General features: G+C 37.7%; 6 protein-coding genes across 8 annotated transcripts; 3 read left to right on the top strand and 3 right to left on the bottom strand.

Moving 5' to 3' along the window:
* On the top strand, positions 1 to 3,580 carry LOC114400645 (alcohol dehydrogenase-like 7). Of its 2 annotated transcripts, none has more exons than XM_028363204.1 (10): positions 1 to 337; positions 483 to 598; positions 803 to 849; positions 1,476 to 1,801; positions 1,963 to 2,045; positions 2,132 to 2,207; positions 2,348 to 2,412; positions 2,503 to 2,598; positions 2,936 to 3,100; positions 3,275 to 3,580. In XM_028363204.1, the coding sequence occupies exons 1-10, from the start codon at positions 286 to 288 to the stop codon at positions 3,389 to 3,391; spliced, it is 1,143 nt and encodes a 380-aa protein (XP_028219005.1). In that variant the 5' UTR covers positions 1 to 285; the 3' UTR covers positions 3,392 to 3,580. The 2 variants fall into 2 exon arrangements, with proteins under 2 accessions (XP_028219005.1, XP_028218996.1); XM_028363195.1 differs by having other exon boundaries at positions 4 to 337; positions 462 to 598.
* A 1,006-nt stretch (positions 3,581 to 4,586) lies between these two features.
* Positions 4,587 to 8,920, top strand: LOC114400623 (alcohol dehydrogenase-like 7). 2 transcript variants are annotated; one of them, XM_028363171.1, is made up of 10 exons: positions 4,587 to 4,842; positions 4,962 to 5,098; positions 5,246 to 5,292; positions 6,674 to 6,999; positions 7,144 to 7,226; positions 7,313 to 7,388; positions 7,520 to 7,584; positions 7,671 to 7,766; positions 8,366 to 8,530; positions 8,635 to 8,920. In XM_028363171.1, the coding sequence occupies exons 1-10, from the start codon at positions 4,794 to 4,796 to the stop codon at positions 8,749 to 8,751; spliced, it is 1,161 nt and encodes a 386-aa protein (XP_028218972.1). In that variant the 5' UTR covers positions 4,587 to 4,793; the 3' UTR covers positions 8,752 to 8,920. The 2 variants fall into 2 exon arrangements, with proteins under 2 accessions (XP_028218972.1, XP_028218964.1); XM_028363163.1 differs by having other exon boundaries at positions 8,363 to 8,530.
* LOC114400616 (geranylgeranyl diphosphate reductase, chloroplastic-like) lies at positions 8,788 to 10,477 on the bottom strand. The gene has a single exon (XM_028363150.1). The coding sequence runs from the start codon at positions 10,287 to 10,289 to the stop codon at positions 8,943 to 8,945; it is 1,347 nt and encodes a 448-aa protein (XP_028218951.1). The 5' UTR covers positions 10,290 to 10,477; the 3' UTR covers positions 8,788 to 8,942.
* Positions 10,478 to 10,494: 17 nt separating this feature from the next.
* On the bottom strand, positions 10,495 to 12,516 carry LOC114400636 (GDSL esterase/lipase At1g71250-like). The gene is made up of 3 exons (XM_028363183.1): positions 12,173 to 12,516; positions 11,058 to 11,699; positions 10,495 to 10,885 (listed from the first exon to the last, which is right to left on the bottom strand). Exons 1-3 carry the CDS (start codon positions 12,429 to 12,431, stop codon positions 10,653 to 10,655), a joined length of 1,134 nt encoding a protein of 377 aa, XP_028218984.1. The 5' UTR covers positions 12,432 to 12,516; the 3' UTR covers positions 10,495 to 10,652.
* Positions 12,517 to 13,918: 1,402 nt separating this feature from the next.
* Positions 13,919 to 16,323, bottom strand: LOC114400607 (F-box/WD-40 repeat-containing protein At5g21040). The gene is made up of 2 exons (XM_028363137.1): positions 16,158 to 16,323; positions 13,919 to 16,021 (listed from the first exon to the last, which is right to left on the bottom strand). The coding sequence occupies exon 2, from the start codon at positions 15,861 to 15,863 to the stop codon at positions 14,151 to 14,153; it is 1,713 nt and encodes a 570-aa protein (XP_028218938.1). The 5' UTR covers positions 15,864 to 16,021; positions 16,158 to 16,323; the 3' UTR covers positions 13,919 to 14,150.
* A 1,740-nt stretch (positions 16,324 to 18,063) lies between these two features.
* Positions 18,064 to 19,329, top strand: LOC114372047 (hyccin). Its single transcript, XM_028329435.1, has one exon. It carries the CDS (start codon positions 18,201 to 18,203, stop codon positions 19,230 to 19,232), a length of 1,032 nt encoding a protein of 343 aa, XP_028185236.1. The 5' UTR covers positions 18,064 to 18,200; the 3' UTR covers positions 19,233 to 19,329.
* Positions 19,330 to 19,577: the final 248 nt, after the last annotated feature.

Raw genomic sequence — 19,577 nt, 5'->3', positions numbered from 1 at the left:
AAATGAGACTAAAAATAAGTGTAAAAGATAATGAGGTACGTAAGGCTGAGGCTGAGAGTGACCCACAAAAATGAAACCATTCTAGCTTGGTAGCTTTAAGGGAAGCAAAAATGTCGGTGTGCTTGGTTTGTCCAATATAATTGTCCCTATTTCATAACTCTCCATCTGAGTTCTGACGTTTCTATATTCACTTCCTCTGAACTTTAGCCATATCCCTCATCAAGTTAGTTTTCACTTAGTATATATTTCATTGATACAATTACCCTAACACTGTTTTGGATAGCCATGGAACACAAAGTAGCCACAACAACTGAAGGACAATCCATAAGATGTAAAGGTATGCCATCATTCCTGAAAACAATCTTTTTTATTTTTGTATTTTTAATGGCTTTCTTAGTTGCATTGTATGTATGTTTCATATGTATGAACACCATTTGTTCTGTTACATTTGTAAACTGTAGCGGCAATTTGTCGCAAAGCAGGTGAACCACTGAGTATTGAGGAGATCATTGTGGCGCCACCAATGCCTGGTGAAGCTCGCATTCGTATTATATGCTCCTCTCTCTGTCAAACCGATATCAGTTTTCGGAACATGCAGGTAGCCACTTGCCACCATTTTTGGTCTCTCTAAATGATTTACTATGATTTGGAACATTTTTCTCAGCCAATGCCTTCCCTATACCACCTTTTCATTTTCATTCATTTGATGTAGAATTTAGATTAATTTTTTCTTTTTTTGTTCTGTGGAAACTTCTGAATGCTTTTTTTTTTATTATTAAGATGTATCTTCTGTGTTTTGAAGGACCATCCTGCCATTTATCCAAGAATTCTGGGTCACGAGGCAATAGGGTGAGTTTATGCATTTTATTTTGCTCCCTCTTTTCTCATAATTAAGGATTCCACTACCTTGTTGGTATGCTAAATTTGTATGCTTTTTCTGTATCAACATAAAATTTTCTTCTTTTTCATTTTTTTGGTAGAGTAAACTTTGGTGCTTTGATTTATGTTTAATGAAAATTTATTGTGGTCTTTACTCCTCACAAAGTTGGTTTCTATATATCGTAAGTTTCGGTGCCTTTTTGTTTAATTGCTTGTGTATTCTGTGTTACATATGCACTTAAGTTTGTAAAGAGCCAACTCAAGAGCATTTAATTTTTTAAATCCAACTTTTAGGGAGAGGAATGAATAACTATGGTCGTTGAGACAAATCGTAGTGTTTCAAATTTTAATTTTGGGAGCATGGATTTGATTAAGAGAAAAACATCTGATCTGTAAGCCTGTTGATTATTCAATGACAATAATTTGACCATTGATTTATTAAGAAATTCTACAACTCAATATGTTTGCCCCTTTTGTCTCATGTTGGTTGCCAATGATTTTCCACCTTAAGCCCCATTGGATCTACTTGTTCAGACATTTAATTTGATACTATAGGAGCCGTTGATGAATTCCAGTCCCATTTTTATGTGATCCAGGGTTGTGGAAAGTGTAGGAGAGGATGTAACTGAAGTTACAAAAGGAGATGTGGTTGTTCCAATTTTCTTACCTGATTGTGGGGAGTGTATCGATTGCAAATCAAGCAAGAGCAACCTTTGTTCAAAGTTTCCATTTGAGGTGTCTCCCTGGATGCCTAGATATGCCACTTCTAGATTCACAGATTTAAAAGGAGAGATCATACATCATTTCTTGTCTGTTTCTAGTTTTAGCGAGTACACTGTGGTCGACATTGCCCATCTAATCAAGATTGATCCGGCAATACCACCCAACAGGGCATGCCTCATCAGCTGTGGTATATCAGCAGGTAATTTGCCTAAACCATGAAAACATTAATATAGAGAAGAACTATATTAGTTACATAATATACATTATGGTCAGAATAAATACAAGGTTGTTTTTACATTTTAAATCACTACTCAACAACATTCACGAAATTCAATATTTTGATTAAACTTCCACTTTTAGGGATAGGTGCTGCTTGGAGAGCAGCAGGTGTGGAGCCAGGGTCTACAGTAGCTATTTTTGGGCTGGGGAGTATTGGATTAGCAGTATGGTGTCCATTTAGCTCTGTTTTCTTTCCGTATTTTGTGATTGATTATATTGAAATGCTCATTGCAAGCAATTGGTATCATAGGTTGCTGAGGGAGCTAGACTTTGTGGAGCAACTAAGATTATAGGTGTGGATGTCAACCCAGAAAGATATGAAATCGGTAATACTTTTTTTGTTTAATAATATCACATCAAGCATTTCCTTAAAAAGTAATATTTAAATAAATTTGTTTCCATGTTATTATTGTGCTCAAATTATGTACTAATTGATTTTATTGGTTTGTTCCTCGGCTTTACTCAGGAAAAAGGTTTGGACTCACGGACTTTGTCCATTCTGGAGAATGTGAAAATAAATCTGTGAGCCAGGTCTACCATCTTCTAGGCTCCAATCTTTATTTAATTTAACTAATTGTCTCATGTCCTTAGATTTTCTTCTCATATGGGGTTGTGAAGCAGGTTATCATAGAGATGACTGGTGGGGGAGCAGATTATTGCTTTGAATGTGTTGGTATGGCATCATTGATGCACGAGGCATATGCTTCTTGTAGAAAGGTATCTCTCTGTCTCTCTCTCTCTCTCTCACACTCTCAAAGTGTGCTCAAAACATGCCCTGCACTATGGTTTATAGGCAGACAAAATAATGTGATTATATTGTAACAATAACTACAACATGATTTTCTACAATCACCCTAGCCCAAAGCTTGAAAATCCACTAAAAGTAGTACTAGTTTTCCTTTGTGCTAACTAATTTCAACTTCCTAGTACTTCATGAAAATGAAGTTTCCATTCATATTTGAGGTAGGCTTGATTGCAATTTCCATTACTAAATTCTTAACTGATGCATACTTGATGAATGCAGCAATTGTTAAAACTAATGCTTTGCGTACAGGGTTGGGGGAAAACAATAGTTTTGGGAGTGGACAAGCCAGGATCCAAGTTGAACCTTAGCTGTAGTGAGGTCCTAGTTAGTGGGAAGAGCCTCAGGGGATGTTTATTTGGAGGACTCAAACCTAAGTCTCATGTACCCATTCTCCTTAAACGCTACATGGACAAGGTACTGTGCAATTTCTATTAATCTTTTCTGGTCTATTCTCTTTGCCCCCTCTATTAATATGTGTGTGTGTGTGTTTAAAACTAGTTTATTAGTAATGATTATGTAAAAATAATATTGACATATAGCAATACCCAAGGCTTCTTTTTAGTAAATTTCATATGCAATTATCAACAGGAACTGAATTTGGACGAGTTTGTCACACATGAGATGGAGTTCAAGGATATCAATAAAGCTTTTGATCTATTGATTGAAGGACAGTGTCTTCGATGTGTGATTTGGATGGACAAATGAACCTATTCCTGTACAATTAACAGTTACTTTAATCCCTTGGATTATGATATCAATAATTAAAATATTGGATACTTTTTTTTTTTTTGTATTTGGAGAGAACATATTCAATGTAAAAGCAGTTGATGCCGCAAAGTAATTATGTCAAATAAATTGATGGTGACCATCAATGCTTCAAAGTATTTTAGTATCTATTTTCTGTGATAGCTAATTTCCCTCTTTTTTATCATTACTAATTTCCATTTTAAAAGCAAGCTTAAGCTATAATCACGAATGACATGTCTTCCATTCCCCTTGACGGGGATGCTTCATCAAATGTGCCTCCGTTATAAGGTGAAATCACATAATATTTGGGTGGATTCCACATACGCCTAAAGGTTATTATAAACCTATAATATTTACACTGTGACACATTTTGTTTGGTAATCAGGGAACTCCCTAATATTTGGATGCTTTGTAAGCAGAAGGTCTGACTAATTTTATTGTATTTAACCTTACCTTTGCATATATAAATGCAAAGAGACTATTTTCGATTTTGAAGTCCTTCTCCTAAATAAAAGAATATTTCAAGAAAAAAGAAAGCACAAAATATTAGTTTTATCTTGGTTCTCTTTATGACGTTAACCAGTACAGAAAGTTCAAGGCAATTTTATTTTTAACTATGTCTTCTACATTCTTCATATTGGCTTCCTGCAAATAAAAGAAAATAATTTCTTCAATGTCCTCTCAAAAGTGGAAGACATCTGCACATTCAAGATGTGTCTCTGTAAGTAAACACTATTCATTTTAGTCATTATACATATACTTTTTTTTTATCTATTTAAGTTCATATAGAAAAAAAAATTGATTCAAGCTGATAAAGAATATTAGTTTATCACATTTAATTATATTAATCTTAATTAAAAATTAAACTTTAATTTTTCAATTTATTTTTCATTAAAACTTGATATTAAGAATACAAAAATCATTAAAACTAAAATTTCAATTAAATAAAGTACATTTTGGAGATAGAATTAGTTATATATATTTGAGAAAAAAAAGTATTTTTTTTTTATATTTGAAACAGAGGAGACGAAAAAGAGTATACATGTAATAACTAAAACGAAAAACTGTTAGGTGTAAGACTAAAAGCTAATTATTGTGTTAATAGAGGACTAAATGAGTAGTAATATTTAATTAAATAGCTCATAAAAATGACACCAAAAAGGGAAAGGATCAGCTACGTGAGGCTGAGATGAGAGTTGAGAGTAGCAGTGACCGAAAAAGGAAGGAAATGATAGCATTCTAGCTTGTTTAGCTTCACGCTGTGTAGTTGGTTTTTCGTTATTTCATATGTCCATCAGCTCCCAAATCCTCTCCACACAGTAACAGATTGCATTGACTCATCTTTTTGATTTGGATCACCATGGAACATAAATTAGCAACAACTGAAGGACAACCCATAAGATGTAAAGGTGTGCCATCATTGCTCCAGCTTTTTTTCTTTTTCTGTACTTTTTAATGTCTTTCTTGGTTGCATTGTATGTTTCATATGTATGAACACCATTTGTTTTGTTTCATTTGGAAACTATAGCGGCGGTTTGTCGCAAAGCTGGTGAGCCACTGGGTATTGAGGAGATCATGGTGGCGCCACCAATGCCTGGTGAAGCTCGCATTCGTATTATATGCTCCTCTCTCTGTCGAACTGATATCAGTTTCCGGAACATGCAGGTTGCCACTTGCCACCATTTTTCATCTCTCTAAATGATTTATTATGATTTGAAAAATGCCTTCCCTATACCAACTTTTCATTTTCATTCAATTGATGTTGAATTTTTTATTTTATTTTAATAAGATGATATTTTCTGTGTTTTGAAGGGGCCTCCGGCCAATTTCCCAACAATTCTGGGTCATGAGGCAATAGGGTGAGTTTATGCACTTTGCTCCTTTTTTTCTCTCAGTTTCATTTATAAAAAATATAACCATGTTTGTATGCTAAATCTATATGGTTTTTCTGCATCAACATAAACGTTCCTTTTTATTTTGGTAGAGTAAACTTTGGTGCTTTAATTTTTTTGTTTACTAAAAATATATTGTGGTCCTTACTCCTTACTCCTTACTCCTTACAAATATGAAATATGGTTCCTACTCCAAGTTTTGGGGCCTTTTTGTTTAATTGTATGGGTATTCTGTTACATGTAAAGTTGTGAAGAGCCACCTCAAGAGTAGTTAATTTCTATGCCCAGTTTTTCGGGAGAGGAATGAAAAACTATAGTTTATGATTCAGGAAAATAGTTTAGGTGAGTTGAGTGCAAGTACTACCAGGGACAACAACTACAGTCTATGTAAGCCTTTTGCTATTCAATGAAAATAGCTTGACCGTTGATTTATTAAGAACTAGAAGGTTGAAGCATAAAGTTTCAAGGATCGCTGCTCTTTATGCACATACCCATGTGTAAAATTAGTTTCAGCTAGAAGATGATTACTAGTTTTCTTTAAGAGATAAGAATAACTATATACTAATTAAAAAAATGAGAAATCCCGGGTTAAGGAGAAATATATCTTGGTTCTTCAAATGAATGTCTTTTATATATATATATACTGGCGGAGCAGCAGATCCTTAAAATCTCAACTATGTTGGCATCCCCCTTTGAAGAGACCTGATATTATTGATCAAAACGAGAAAGGACAAAACACTCGGGGGGGGGGGAACCGAAACCCTAGGCAAACAAGGCTAAGAGAACCTATAAGCAGGAAGCTCCCGTCTGAACCTAAGAAGCATATTTGATATCAAAAGGGGTGGGTAATCCCACCAAGTATGACCAAAATGCTGCACACCAGAAGAGGCTAATCTATCTGCACAATCATTGGCCTCTCTAAAAATATGAGTGATCCTAAAGCAAAAAGAAGTTAGGTGAATATATAAACACCAGGGAACAATGGAATTATCCTTGAAAGCTTGGACAAGCAAAAGGGAATCAGTTTTCAACCAAAAATGTCTCCAACCTCTAGCTTTGGTTCTTTAAATGAATCTCAGTACTTCTAACCTTTGTTCTTACTTCTTAGTTAGGAGGTATCTCAGATTCAATGGAAAAAAGAACATCATTGTTTTTTCGTAATCAAAGAACGTTGATTTAATATATAGTAAAAGGATAAATAGAATAGAGTTCTACTGCTATCTTTCCATTTTTCTCATGTTGGTTTGCCAATGATTTGCCACCCTAAGCCCCTCTTTTACTTGTTCAGTCATTTAATTTAAAACTATAGGAGCTGATGATGCATTCCAACCCATTTTATGTGATCCAGGGTTGTGGAGAGCGTAGGAGAGGATGTAACTGAAGTTGCAAAAGGAGATATGGTTGTCCCAATTTTCATAGCTGAATGTGGGGAGTGTATAGATTGCAAATCAAGCAAGAGCAACCTTTGTTCAAAGTTTCCTTTCAAGCTGTCTCCTTGGATGCCTAGACATGCCACTTCTAGATTCGTGGATTTAAAAGGAGAGATCATACACCACTTCTTGTCTGTTTCTAGTTTTAGCGAGTACACCGTGGTCGACATCGCCCATCTAACCAAGATTGATCCGGAAGTTCCTCCCAGCAAGGCATGCCTCCTCAGTTGTGGTGTATCAACCGGTAATGCAAGCATTAGAAGAATAGAGAAGAACTGTATCAGTTACATAATATAAATTATGGTCAGAATATCTTATAGTAATAAATAAAAAAGGTTGTTTTTACATTTTAAATCACTACTCAACATTCATCCAATTCAATATTTAGGGGTAGGTGCTGCTTGGAGAACAGCAGGTGTGGAGCCAGGGTCTACAGTAGCTATTTTCGGGCTGGGAAGTATTGGATTAGCTGTAAGGAATCCACGTATGGCTGTTTTCTTTCAGTATTTTGTGGTTTATTATACTCAAACGCTCATTGCAAATGATTGGTTTCCTAGGTTGCTGAGGGAGCTAGACTTTGTGGAGCAACAAGGATTATAGGTGTGGATATCAACTCAGAAAAATATGAAATCGGTAATGCATTGTTTGTTTAATAATATCACACCAAGCAGTCAGTCAAATAAATTTGTTTTGATGTTGTTATTGTGCTCAAAGCCTCAAATTATGTAATTGAATTCTTGGGATTGTTCCTCTGCTTTACTCAGGAAAGAAGTTTGGAATCACGGATTTTGTTCATTCTGGAGAATGTGAAAACAAATCTGCGAGCCAGGTCTACCCTCTTCTAGGTTCCAATATTTACTTAATTTAGTTGCCTCAAGTACTTAAATTTTCTTCTCATATGCGGTTGTGGAGCAGGTTATCATAGAGATGACTGATGGAGGAGCAGATTATTGTTTTGAATGTGTTGGTAATGCATCATTGATGCATGAGGCATATGCTTCTTGTAGAAAGGTCTGTCTCTCAAAGTGTGCCCAAACTAATAGCTTTCTTTTGTGCTAAGTAATTTGAAATTTCAAGTACATCATGAAAATGAAGTTTCCCATCAAATAGAGGCAGACTTGATTGCAATTTCCTTTAGAGTGTGTTTGGATGGAGAAATTTAAAATTCTGAGAAATTTTAAATTCTAATAATTTCAAATACTTCAATTAAAATTCTTTTATTTTCAAAATTTTGTGTTTGGATAAAAAAAATTAAAATTATGAGGGTGAAAAAAAAGAAAAAAATATGGTTGATGTGTTAGTTATACGTGTTCCTCTACGCTCACACCGGATCGATGTTCCGGGAGTTCAAACGGTGTTTCTTAAAGAAGACGATAAGAAGAGAATTTCAATTTCTCACCTTTAAGAAGGAATTGAAATTCCAGATTTTTAGTTGTTTAAAATTCTAAATTTTTCATAAAAAAAACATCAAAATAATGAATTTTAAATTACAGAAAATTCAAATTCTCTGATAAATTACTTCATGTAAAATTCTCTGTCCAAACACATTCTAAGCAAATTTTAAACTTTTTGGATGCATTAATTGTTAAAACTAAATGCTTCTTCAACAGGGTTGGGGAAAAACAATAGTTTTGGGATCGGACAAGCCAGGCTCCAAGTTGAGCCTTAGCTGTAGTGAGATCCTCGTTAGTGGGAAGAGCCTCGTGGGATGCATGTTTGGAGGACTCAAACCCAAGTCTCATGTGCCTATTCTCATTAAACGCTACTTGGACAAGGTATTGTGTCCAATTTTATGTAAAATAAATAAGACTGACATAATACCAAGTTTTCAGGATGCATTTGTTTAATTAGCAACACTTTGATCTCCAATTCTCAACAGGAACTGAATTTGGATGGGTTTGTCACACATGAAGTGGAGTTCAAAGATATCAACAAAGCTTTTGATTTAATGATTAAAGGACAGTGTCTTCGATGTGTGATTTGGATGGACAAATGAGCCTGTTATTGTTAAGTCCTTGAATTATGAGATCAATAAGTGAAATATTGTATGCTGCTCTTGTTTTGTATTTGACGAAAACATTTTCAATGCATTGCTTGAAATCCAAAAGTGCCTCTGTAAGGAGGTCACAAAAAAAAGACAGAACACAGAAATTACAGAAACAAAATTATTGAGTAGTGTTTGGAAAATCATAGTATGAAACTCTCCATGCTTGTTTGAACAACTTTAGACCTGACCAAGCTGCCAAGGGTATTCATGAAAAGCTTAGCATGATCCAAGACTCTCCCACGGGCCAACTTCTTATACAAATAGCTCTCAAACGTCATGCGTTGAACATACTCATCACCACACAGCTCCACCAGAGCCTCCCTGCACGCGTTACTACCGTAGAAAACCCTCTGCAGCAGATCCAAAAACCTAAACGTGTTAGCATACTCGGCGTCCCACGGCTTCAGGTACTCCCTCCTCAGATCACACTCGTCAATCATCCTATCCCCACCCTCCGAAGCCCTTACGACACCGTTTCCGCACACGCGACCCGATTTCGCCGCGAAATAAATACCCTCACCCGAACACTTGGTCACGTAGCCAGCAGCGTCTCCTACGAGCGCCACGCGTCCCCTCACCCGAACCGGACGCGGGTGTTCCGGAATAGGGTGCGCCTCCACTTTGATCACTTTCCCACCGTTGATCTTTGGTTTCACTCTTTCCCTGATCCCGCGCTGGTACAGCTTAATGTCTTTCTTTGACCGCACTGTACCCGTGCCCACTGCCACGTGGTCGCACTTGGGAAAAACCCACGCGTAGAAATCTGGTGATACGTCGTCGCCTACGTACATCTCCGCCAGATTTTCGTAGTACGCCATTTTCTCGTCCGGTAACTTGATCCGCTCCTGGAACGCGATGGCGCAGGCGTAGTCGCCGGCGCCGATGGCTTTGGCCACGCGGCTGTTGGCTCCGTCGGCACCGATCACGACGTCCACGGCGAGGGAGCGGCGCGAGGAGCCGTTGGCGGTGTAGTGGACGGTGTAGGGCGCGTCCGGCGAGGCGGGGAGGTCGAGGGCGGTGACGAGGCCGGAGATCGCGGTGGCGCCGGCGGCGTGCGCGCGGGAGCGGAGGAAGGAGTCGAGGACCTCACGGCGGAGCATGGCGATGAACTCGTGGGGTTTTAGTGTTTTGCCGAAGTCGACGGCGATGTTGGAAGGGGAGAAGATGCGCATGTGCGTGACGTGGCGGTCGATGAGGTGGTTAGGGATGTCGAACTCTTCGAGCATGCAGAGAGGGATGGCGCCGCCGCATGGTTTCGCGACGGACGGCGGGTTGCGCTCGAAGAGGAAGGTCTCGACTCCGCCAGAAGCTAGGGCCTCCGCCGCGGAGGATCCGGCGGGGCCGCCGCCGATCACTGCCGCTCGGAGCTTGCGGCCGGAGATGGATTTGGAGGCTTTGATGGTGAACGACTTTAAGTAGGGTTTAGGTTTTGAGGTTGGAATGGAAAATGTAGGTAAACAAAAACTAGTTTGAATTTTCGCAGCCATGGAGAATGATGAATGAAGAGTGAGTTAGGATTTTGCATCAATATCTGTGATTTAGGGTTTTCTACTTTGCTCCCTCCATGTGTATAATATTTTACATTTTCTTTAGTAAAGTTGTACTGTGGGTATCTTTTTCAAGTTATTGTTTAATATTGTTAATGCATAGTTTAAATCGATTTCAGAGGACAAAGACAAACCCATTTTGTGCTGTGTGATTCTAATAAAGAAATGGTTTCCAAAGCATACCCAGCAGTGCTGCAGTAGCACCCTATTTCTTTATCCTTTTTTGTACTGCATGGGATTAGCATATGCTACCCCAAATTGTTCTGAAACTTTTGTTTATGAGAGTTTTAGGTAGTGGAAATGCTAGACTTTCATGTTAACCAATTCATGGATGGTGATAGGACGGCAAAGATCAGGTATCGGTTGGCCAGACCAGGCTGCATCAGCTAGGATTTTGTTGACTGCTTGAGTAGGGTTGAACAAATCCCACCAAACATGAGTTGAAGCTTGATCACAGGCCATGTCCATGGAGACACACCCTATCATGGCACCATTCAAACCAAGTCCGCAACATGCACTCTTCACGTCTTCAAAACCTGTATCAAGAACACTTGATATAATTGTTTCACATGAGTGCTTGTAAATTTCTTACAATATATTGGTTTTGCAAATTCTATCAGCCCAAAGAGATTTCAAATGCTTGATGACACTCAACATTCAGCATAGATAAATTTTCAATTTGAAGTTATCAAGGGAGGAAAAACATACCGTAAAGCCTTGGTTCGTTGATAATCTCCATCATTCCATTGTAAACATCACAGAACACCATCTGAGCATCAGAAAATTCCGAATTAAGCTTGCCTATTTGTTCATCCAGCAATCTATTGTATTCAAAGACCAAGTCATTGACATGTTCCACACAACTGCTTGCATTATAATCTCCAGCTGATGTGTGATTCAACTCCCAGGCCATACGAGGTGTGCATCCCAGAGGCATAATTCCCAAACATATGATTTTCCTTGCATTTGCATTATAAAGATACCTTGCAGCATTTGCGACTTGGTTGACCAAAATTGTAGCAAAATATTGGGAACTGTTCCGAAACATCATTCCGCTGGAACTGGAAGAGTTATGGAGGAATAGTTCAATATAATCTTCTTTGCCAAAGGACAGGAAAAAGATGGAGGATTTTATAAATTGGAGAGCAGTGTCCTCATTCAGTTGCAGTTGCAACAGCTGCATAGTCTCAGAAACTTGGCGTAGTTGTTGGTTAAGAGACTGATGGCTGTAGCTTCCCTGGTTCATGATTGTAGCTTGTGTTGACCCAAAGTTGAGACCACCAAGAACCTCCTCCAGAGATCCATTTTGTCCATAAAATGGCCTGATTGAGGTCAATCCAATCTTCTCAGCTGCAACACAATCATCCCATTACGTCAATTAGTGTTAAATCTGGGTGAGCCCGTTTTAACATTAGTTATGCTCATCATAAGTCAATATTGAAAAGTTTCTGCAGAAATAACAGCTGATTTGTACCCCTCTAATTTACCAGCGAAGAACTTACAGAAAAAGATGGTGCATGTGTGCCTGATGTCACTTAAACAAGAGATTATGGGATAAATTGCTCAAATAAATGGACAGCTATCATAATACATTAATTCAGATCACATGGTGCAGAAAAAACAAAAGGAAATATGCTTCCATTCACCATGATATTGACAGAACTTATAAGAATCACTGAAAGAAAGTTTTCTTTTATCCTGACACGAATGCAATGGTTCCAAATTATAACTTCCTGCATGTGGGATTTCAGTGGTTCTGCCCAATTTGCTTGAATCACGAATGCAGAGTCCAAATGATGAAGAAAAAAGATAAAGAGAAGTACCAAGTAGTTGAGGAAGAAGGGTGGCATCAGAGCCGTTACATGGATACAAAGAGAGTCGACCGTGAAGCAGAGGGTAGAACAGAGTGTTGTCTCCACAATCAACTGAGGAATCCCCTAACACATACAATGCCGACACACGTGAGCTATTCGTCACATGAGCATTGGTAGTTGGTGTGTCTGTGAACTGTCCATGAACTATGCTGAGAATGCCTATTAGCAGAACTTCAGGAACAGAATGAACAACAATAGACCTTCTCATCTTATTTTCTTACTGTTTCCTTTTGTTTTGTCCACTCGAATTGCTCTGACCTTCGGTGTAAGAACTGATTTTATGCTATAACGTTGATGCTGCTATAACATCAAGGTTTTAACTGCAACACGACCACGACCACTATTTAAAACCTTTGGTTAGAGTTAAACCGTTCAACTAGGAGTACCGGAACTTGTTTGGTCCAAAATGGGTAGAAGCCAAAGATTTGCACGAGTATCTCAGTTTAAAAATGTAAGGTACTATGTAGCATTGATCGGATTTTCAGGTGTAACAAGAATTACACAACTTTTTATGTATTACTATTTTCTATTTGATCATAGAAGAAGGAAAACAACTTCTTTCATAACTCGTGTTGTCATTGGACTGATCGTGTAATTTTTTTTCATTTTTTCTTTTCGAAAAACCTGACACATTTTTCCCATTTCTCAACAACCTCCATAAGCAAAATTTAGGTTTTCATATTTTTTATTTACGGAAGGTAAAACAAACAAAAAGTAATCACCCTTAGTACTTTAAAAAAAATGAAAAATAAAAAATAGGCGTTTTGAACTCCTTTGTAATTTTAACAAAACTCAAATTAAGAAACTTCCAGTAACATGGTTGATATCCAAGTAAACTGAACACGGTCGAATTGGTGTTTGATGACTGCAGATTTTTATGTGGTATTTATTAATTTTCCTTATAAAACATCATCTATTTATTTTCAAATACGAATAATCCGAATCTGATCTGATTAGGGTAATAAACGTTAATGATTTCTGTTATTGATAAACACCAGCTTATAGTTTGTAGAACTGAGGTTAGAGCATTTCTTTCATGAAGAGTGTATAAGCACTCCCAAAACTAATGTGTAACTTGGTGACATTTTGGTAAATTTGATACGCTTATCACAAGACACTACGTTGTGCAAAACAAAATCTTGAGACAATTGTTTCTTTCGTCCTTTGATTTCTTTCATAAAATGATTGGTGATTTGTTACACACATCCACGAGATTAAAAACATGTTATACTATTCACTTGATATTTATAGTTGTTTCTATTTTAAATTTTAATCCCTATACCAAAATGGTGTAAGTTTTAATCTCTGTACAATTTTTTTGACAATTTATCACTGCTACAAAAACTTCGTAGAAATTTTACACACAAAATGTTCTCTTGTGTTGGCAATAGGAACCAAGAACTATATAGACCAAATAAATAGTTTAACTTTGAAAATATTAGACTGAACAAATTGATTCGTAGAATAATGAGCATATCTAAGAATAAGCTTATCATCGAACATAAATGACTATCTGTCACTACCCCCAGCTTCCCGTATTACTATCATAACTGGTGCAACTGCTTTCATCTATTAGTTTCATAAAACTCAGACAAAAGCATCATGAATCTGTTTGAATCGATGGTCGAATGTCGATACGAGTTATCAAACGCACATATAGAATTCTAGTAAAAACACCTTGTGTAAAAACAATTCTCGGAAAGAAACACTATCATTTTCAAAATCGTACCAATTGAAATGTAAAGAGGAGTAATCTGATCTGATCACTACCTACAGAAACTTCTCATATCAAAATACGTAAAGAGAACTTAAAATTGGTCAGTTTACCTGCTTGAAACTAAATATCGTATACATCAATTTTGTAAAAACAAAATTAAAAAGGATTGACAATTGGTGGATATAAGCAAACATTAGACTGCCTCAGTCACTATGCTTTCAGCTTTCCGCTCATGCCACGTTTAGTGGGCCAAATACAAGTGACAGAATTTTTCTTGGCTGCAACTGAACACTGATCACTCCGACCACTTTTATTGCTCAGCTCTGTTTGAAGCTTCCGTCGCCTCATTCTGTGCTCTAATCGTATTCCTCTTAATGCTCGGGCTCTCCGTTCAATTTCCAAAGCTTCCGTGAAATTCCAGATCCTGACAACACCTTCTTCACCTCCACTGACAATTCGTTCAGCTCCTATATCCACAGAGAAAAGATTGCTCTTAAATCCATGCAACATCCTCTGTGGAGGCTCCACTATGTCTCCACCCAAATGCTTTACCTTTGAAACTCTTTTCCCTAGAGCTCGCTTGCTAATCCTCAACAGCTTTCTCACATCAATTAGTGCTAGCTTGCCATCACTTGATGCAGAAACAAGCCATGGAAACTCAAAGGCAAGGGAATACACAGCGGCAGAGTGAGGAATCCAAGCAGCAACATGCCAAGTTTTAGACTCATAGCCATCATTAACAATCTCATACATGTGAATTGCACCATCTTCACCTCCAGTAAAAAGGAAGTCCCCTGTATGGCTCCGTGCCAAAGCATAAGTATTACCAACATGAGCATTATGAACAATGGTCACCAAAGCCCCACTATTAGTATCCCAAACATACACATCTGAACCTGATGTGCTGGCAACAGTAGTGTCATGAGGGACAAGTGCCCAGACCCAGTCACTGTGCCTCAACACTGCACTACACTTCATTGAAAGACGGTCCCACACTCGAACAGTTGTGTCCCATGAACCACTGTAAATCCTTGTCAAGTCTAAAGCAAGCGAAGTTATAGGACCTTCATGTCCCCATAGTCGAACCTCAGTATTCTGGTTTTGTGTGGCTCTGAGCTCAAACAAGTGAAGTAGGTCTTCAACAGCCCTCCAACAATGAATAAATCCATCAGTACCACCAGCAACCAATAGTTTTCTATCTGCAGCAACAGCACGAATGGTGCAACCAAGGGGTCGGGATGATGCAATTGACAACCCATTCTCCATGTCCCACATCCTCACAACAGAGTCATACCCAGAGGTAAATATGAGCTTGGCAGAAGCCAACAGGAAAACAGTCCGAACTGCTTCAGTGTGGCCATACAACACGTCAATACTATAACGTCCCATGAAAGTCTTAGTCCTAAACTCCCTTTCCACAAAAAGTTCCCTCCATGACTTATCATCATCCACAACACCTGAATCCACAGCCAAGGAAGCTGTTGGTAGCCCCCACCTTTCACAATAGAATTGCTTCCAAGCACCGTGCTCGGAGGCAACTCTTTGGAAAATGGTGGAGACACACGAAACAACGCCGAGATCCTTCGGGTCGAGGCAATTGAGAATCTCAGATATCAATGCCGGAGGAAGGTCGGTGATGGACAAACCACAATTGAAAATCACATCACCAGGAATTGAGAGTTGGTTCAAAGCACTGACCGGGGCTTTGATGCCTTTCTTGGAATTAATCGTGGATGCTCCCTTTAACTTCACACCCTTCCCAGATTCAGATTTGGTATCAGGCACAAATTTTGAGGTTGCTACTCCTTCAGAGAAGGATTTGGGACTAAGTTGATTAGGTTCAACTATGCCTATGCCTGGATTTGCTACAAAGTGTGCTAAATTTTGAGAAACCTCAGTATTATTTAGGCACTCAAATGCCATAAAAAATGTGGATCCAACTCTATGGATCAAAATGATAGAAAGCTCAAACCCCCACAGCGTAACAAATTCAAAATTCCCAAACCAAAGCCGAGAAAAATAAGGAATCGGGAACCCTAAGCTGAGCAGCAATCGGTGACCAAATTACGGGTGGAGGAGTCCTAAATTTGCGAAAAGAATTAGGGAAAAATAAGAACGATTGAAGTTTGATTTGATCAAAAGGAAAAAAGACCTAAAAGATCTAACTGTAAGGAGGAAAATAGAGGGGAAAGGAATGGGAGAGAGATTGTAAAATACCTTGAGAAGAGTGATGAAGCGAAGCGGGAGCAGAAAGATTGGGATAAGAAAATGTAATTAGGGTTTGTTTGTGTGGTTAGGTCTGCGACGACAAAGTATGAGATTGAGATCCACAGCTTCAGAAAGGAATATGCCAACAACCCTTCTGGCTAGCTTTCCAGGACAACTCAGGACAATTTTTTAAATTAATCTTTGAAATTTTTTTATCACATTAATCTTCTAAAATAATATTATATCAAAAAAATAATTTATTAGTAAATTAGTTTTTATAAGTTTTTTTAATCATCATGTGGTTTTCACAGTGACATTTTAGATTTTGAAGAATAATTTTAGTGACACTTTGTATTTTTAAAATAGTAAATTAGTAACAAAAACTTTAAAATCTTAATATAATGATGATTAAAATTACTATATTGAAATTGTTTTTTACTTCTTTACTTAAAACATTCTGTAACACCTTAATTTAATTATAAAAAATATTGGAAATAAAGACTATTGAGGTATTAAGGCATGTTAAACCACGTGTGGCAAAAAAAAAAAAACAATGTGAAAAGGCTATCACAAGTATAAAAAAGAATTATGATTTTTTTTTCTATTAGAATAACACTCAACCAATAATTTATTAATAAATAAAATAAGATGAAGATAACATTAAAACTTGAAAAATGAATTTGAAATTTAAAATAAACAACATATCACTTGATCAAAATGTATTTTTATAAGACATGAATTTTTCTTAATTTCCGTAAGACTTTTGTTTCTAGATGCAACTTTTAGTTATTCCTACAAATTTTCATCAGAATTGATTATCTCGATTATGAGATCGAATCCATACCAATCGGTGAGATGAATTCTTATGAACAAATTTGTACCGTGAGATAAAGATCCTCCATAATGTAAAACTTCACCATGAAGTATCTATTCCAAATATCCAATAGTTTGAACCCAGCCACGAGTTTCCAAAGACTTCCTTCATAAAATTAAACCCAAGGTTCTTTCCCAACAATTTCACCACAAGTAAATCTTGCCATGGTACGTGCACAAACACCATCAAATACTGAATCAACAATTATCACTTTTGTGTTTCAGACAATTAGCTTTCTCATATTCAATTCGAGCAAAAATTTCCATGAAAACATCTACATACATGTGGCCTTTTTGTATTTGGCATTACCATATATCCCAAAAGGGAAATCTTTGGTATCATCCCGTTATTGCCCGTTAAACCAGAGTCATTCATAGAACCTATGCTACGTACAGAGAACGTGAATCCCAAAGCCTGAGCCATCTCTAGATTTTTTTTATCAGAATAATATACTATAAAAAAACGTTTTGGAATAATTAAATTTTATTTATAATTTATATTATTCAGTACGCCGTGCATATATACCAATCTATAATTATTCTCAATAATAATTTTTTTAAATTAATTCGTATCTTTGACTTATTTTTTATACCAAAGAACAACTGAACATTGAATCTTCCCAACTAATTAATATGATCTTAAGAGCACAGTGTCTGTATCTCATTTTGTATTTAAAGTGAACAATGCACTCCACCTCTTACTCATAAATTAGTCATCAATCTAATCTCTGGTATTAATGGACTATAATAAGCAATCACTACTGGACGCATAACGCGTATGAGCTTAGAAATATTGCTGATACAGACGAAAGAATGAATAAATTATTTTCCCTTCTTGATCTGAATTTTGATATGCATGCAATTGTATTCATACAATCAAATTTTATAACAGGTTTAATCTCACTCTATTTATAGGATTATTATGTATCTTATTTTACACTTTTCCCTATTCCTCATATTTTTATTTTGTTTTGAGTTTTCTTCTGTCCAATATATATATATATATAACAAAAAACAAAAACTTCCACTGAGTTATGATGAGCATTTGCAGCAGCGAAATTAATATAAGATCCTATTTTGGCTCCATCCGTTACGCTGCTTCTCTAACTTCCACAGACAAAAACTCACCTCTGCTAAAGAAAAGAGAGAAAAAAACGTACCTTCTCTCAAACACACACAATGTCAGGCGACGAAGCCACCACCGTCTCCGCCGCAGACTCCCCGGAAAAAGTCCAAACCGCGATCGAATCCCTATCCTCCATCGTCCCCTCTCTCTCCATCACCACCCCCACCTCCCTCCTCTCCAACCCCGAAATCTACTCCCACATCTCCTCCCTCCTTCGGCGCCCCAACTCCGGTGCCGGCGACAACAACCTCTGCCGGTGGCTCTACGACACCTTCCAATCCGGCGTCACGGAACTCCAGCTCCTCGTCCTCCGCTTCCTCCCCGTCATCGCCGGCGTCTACCTCTCCCGCGTCGCCGACAGGAAACCCCAAGCCGGATTCGAAGCCGTCCTCTTAGCCCTGTACGCGCACGAAACAACCTCACGCGCCGGGCAAGCCGTGTCCGTCACGATCCCCGACCTCGCACAACCTAGCCTCTACCACGATCCAAAAGCGTTAACCCCTAATAACAACAAGAACATTAACTCCAGCACCGAACTCAACGTCGCTGTGGTGTCCCCTTCGCTTGAGCCACACGGCACCGTCCGGTCCACACGTAGAGCCCGAATCGTGGGCGTGGCGCTGGAGCTCTTCTACGCCAAAATCCCCCACATGCCGGTGTCCTCAAAGATCGATTTTTGCGAGTTTTGTAAACTGTGGGCGGGGCAAGACGGTGACATGTACAAGAATTTGGAAGAGGAGGAGGATAATGGAGAAGAAAGTGTTGTTTTTGTTGATGCTGAGGCGGAGCTTGAAGAGAAGGAGAAGGGGAAGGTGGAGTCTAGGGTTCCGCTGCCATGGGAGTTGTTGGAACCGGTTTTGAGGATTCTGGGGCACTGTTTGTTGGGGCAGAATAAGAGGGACGTGGAGCTTTTTGAGGCGGCGAGTGAGGCATGCAGGTGCTTGTTTGCCAGGAGCATGCATGATGTTAACGCCAAGGCTATTTTACCAATCAGGAGTCTCTTGAGGCTTTCCAAAACTCTTGTGCAAAATAATAACGAGCTTGATCCCACTGAGCTACCCTTCACTGATGTTATTTCTCTTTAATTCATTGAGACTCAAAAAGTATGAGAAATCTAGAAAGAAAATCAGGGTCAAACTGGAAAATTAAGATGAAAGAGGGAATAGATGTATGATTATAATTATATATATTTCATCCTGTTTCTTTAATCATTATTGTATGCAAATATTCATACTGATAAATAATTATTATTATTATAATGGTGATTATTATTATTATTATTATATATATACTAGGGCAATAACATTCTTAATTATAATAATTTTGTAAATATGATTTTTGAGAATGTAATATTATATTTTAAAATAAATGTCATATAATTTTTAGGATCAAAATCCAATGATGTAAGATCCAATTATATTCATATTTGA

Source organism: Glycine soja, chromosome 2 (genome assembly GCF_004193775.1).
Source record: "Glycine soja cultivar W05 chromosome 2, ASM419377v2, whole genome shotgun sequence".
NCBI lineage: Eukaryota > Viridiplantae > Streptophyta > Magnoliopsida > Fabales > Fabaceae > Glycine > Glycine soja.
The sequence above is the reverse complement of the archived record's forward strand: the minus strand, read 5'-3'. Positions and strand labels throughout refer to the sequence as shown.

Bases quoted from the DNA above. Each gene is read 5' to 3' on its own strand.
- LOC114400636 (XM_028363183.1), bottom strand. From the start codon at position 12,431: ATGAGAAGGTCTATTGTTGTTCATTCTGTTCCTGAAGTTCTGCTAATA. The intron at 11,700-12,172 runs GTACTTCTCTTT...ATTGTGTTGCAG, and splicing joins CCTTCTTCCTCAACTACTTG to CTGAGAAGATTGGATTGACC. The intron at 10,886-11,057 runs GTATGTTTTTCC...TTCTTGATACAG, and splicing joins CAACGAACCAAGGCTTTACG to GTTTTGAAGACGTGAAGAGT.
- LOC114372047 (XM_028329435.1), top strand. From the start codon at position 18,201: ATGTCAGGCGACGAAGCCACCACCGTCTCCGCCGCAGACTCCCCGGAA.
- LOC114400607 (XM_028363137.1), bottom strand. From the start codon at position 15,863: ATGGCATTTGAGTGCCTAAATAATACTGAGGTTTCTCAAAATTTAGCA.
- LOC114400616 (XM_028363150.1), bottom strand. From the start codon at position 10,289: ATGGCTGCGAAAATTCAAACTAGTTTTTGTTTACCTACATTTTCCATT.
- LOC114400623 (XM_028363163.1), top strand. From the start codon at position 4,794: ATGGAACATAAATTAGCAACAACTGAAGGACAACCCATAAGATGTAAA. The intron at 5,099-5,245 runs GTTGCCACTTGC...TGTGTTTTGAAG, and splicing joins TCAGTTTCCGGAACATGCAG to GGGCCTCCGGCCAATTTCCC. The intron at 7,585-7,670 runs GTCTACCCTCTT...GTTGTGGAGCAG, and splicing joins AAAACAAATCTGCGAGCCAG to GTTATCATAGAGATGACTGA.
- LOC114400645 (XM_028363195.1), top strand. From the start codon at position 286: ATGGAACACAAAGTAGCCACAACAACTGAAGGACAATCCATAAGATGT. The intron at 1,802-1,962 runs GTAATTTGCCTA...TTCCACTTTTAG, and splicing joins CAGCTGTGGTATATCAGCAG to GGATAGGTGCTGCTTGGAGA. The intron at 2,413-2,502 runs GTCTACCATCTT...GTTGTGAAGCAG, and splicing joins AAAATAAATCTGTGAGCCAG to GTTATCATAGAGATGACTGG.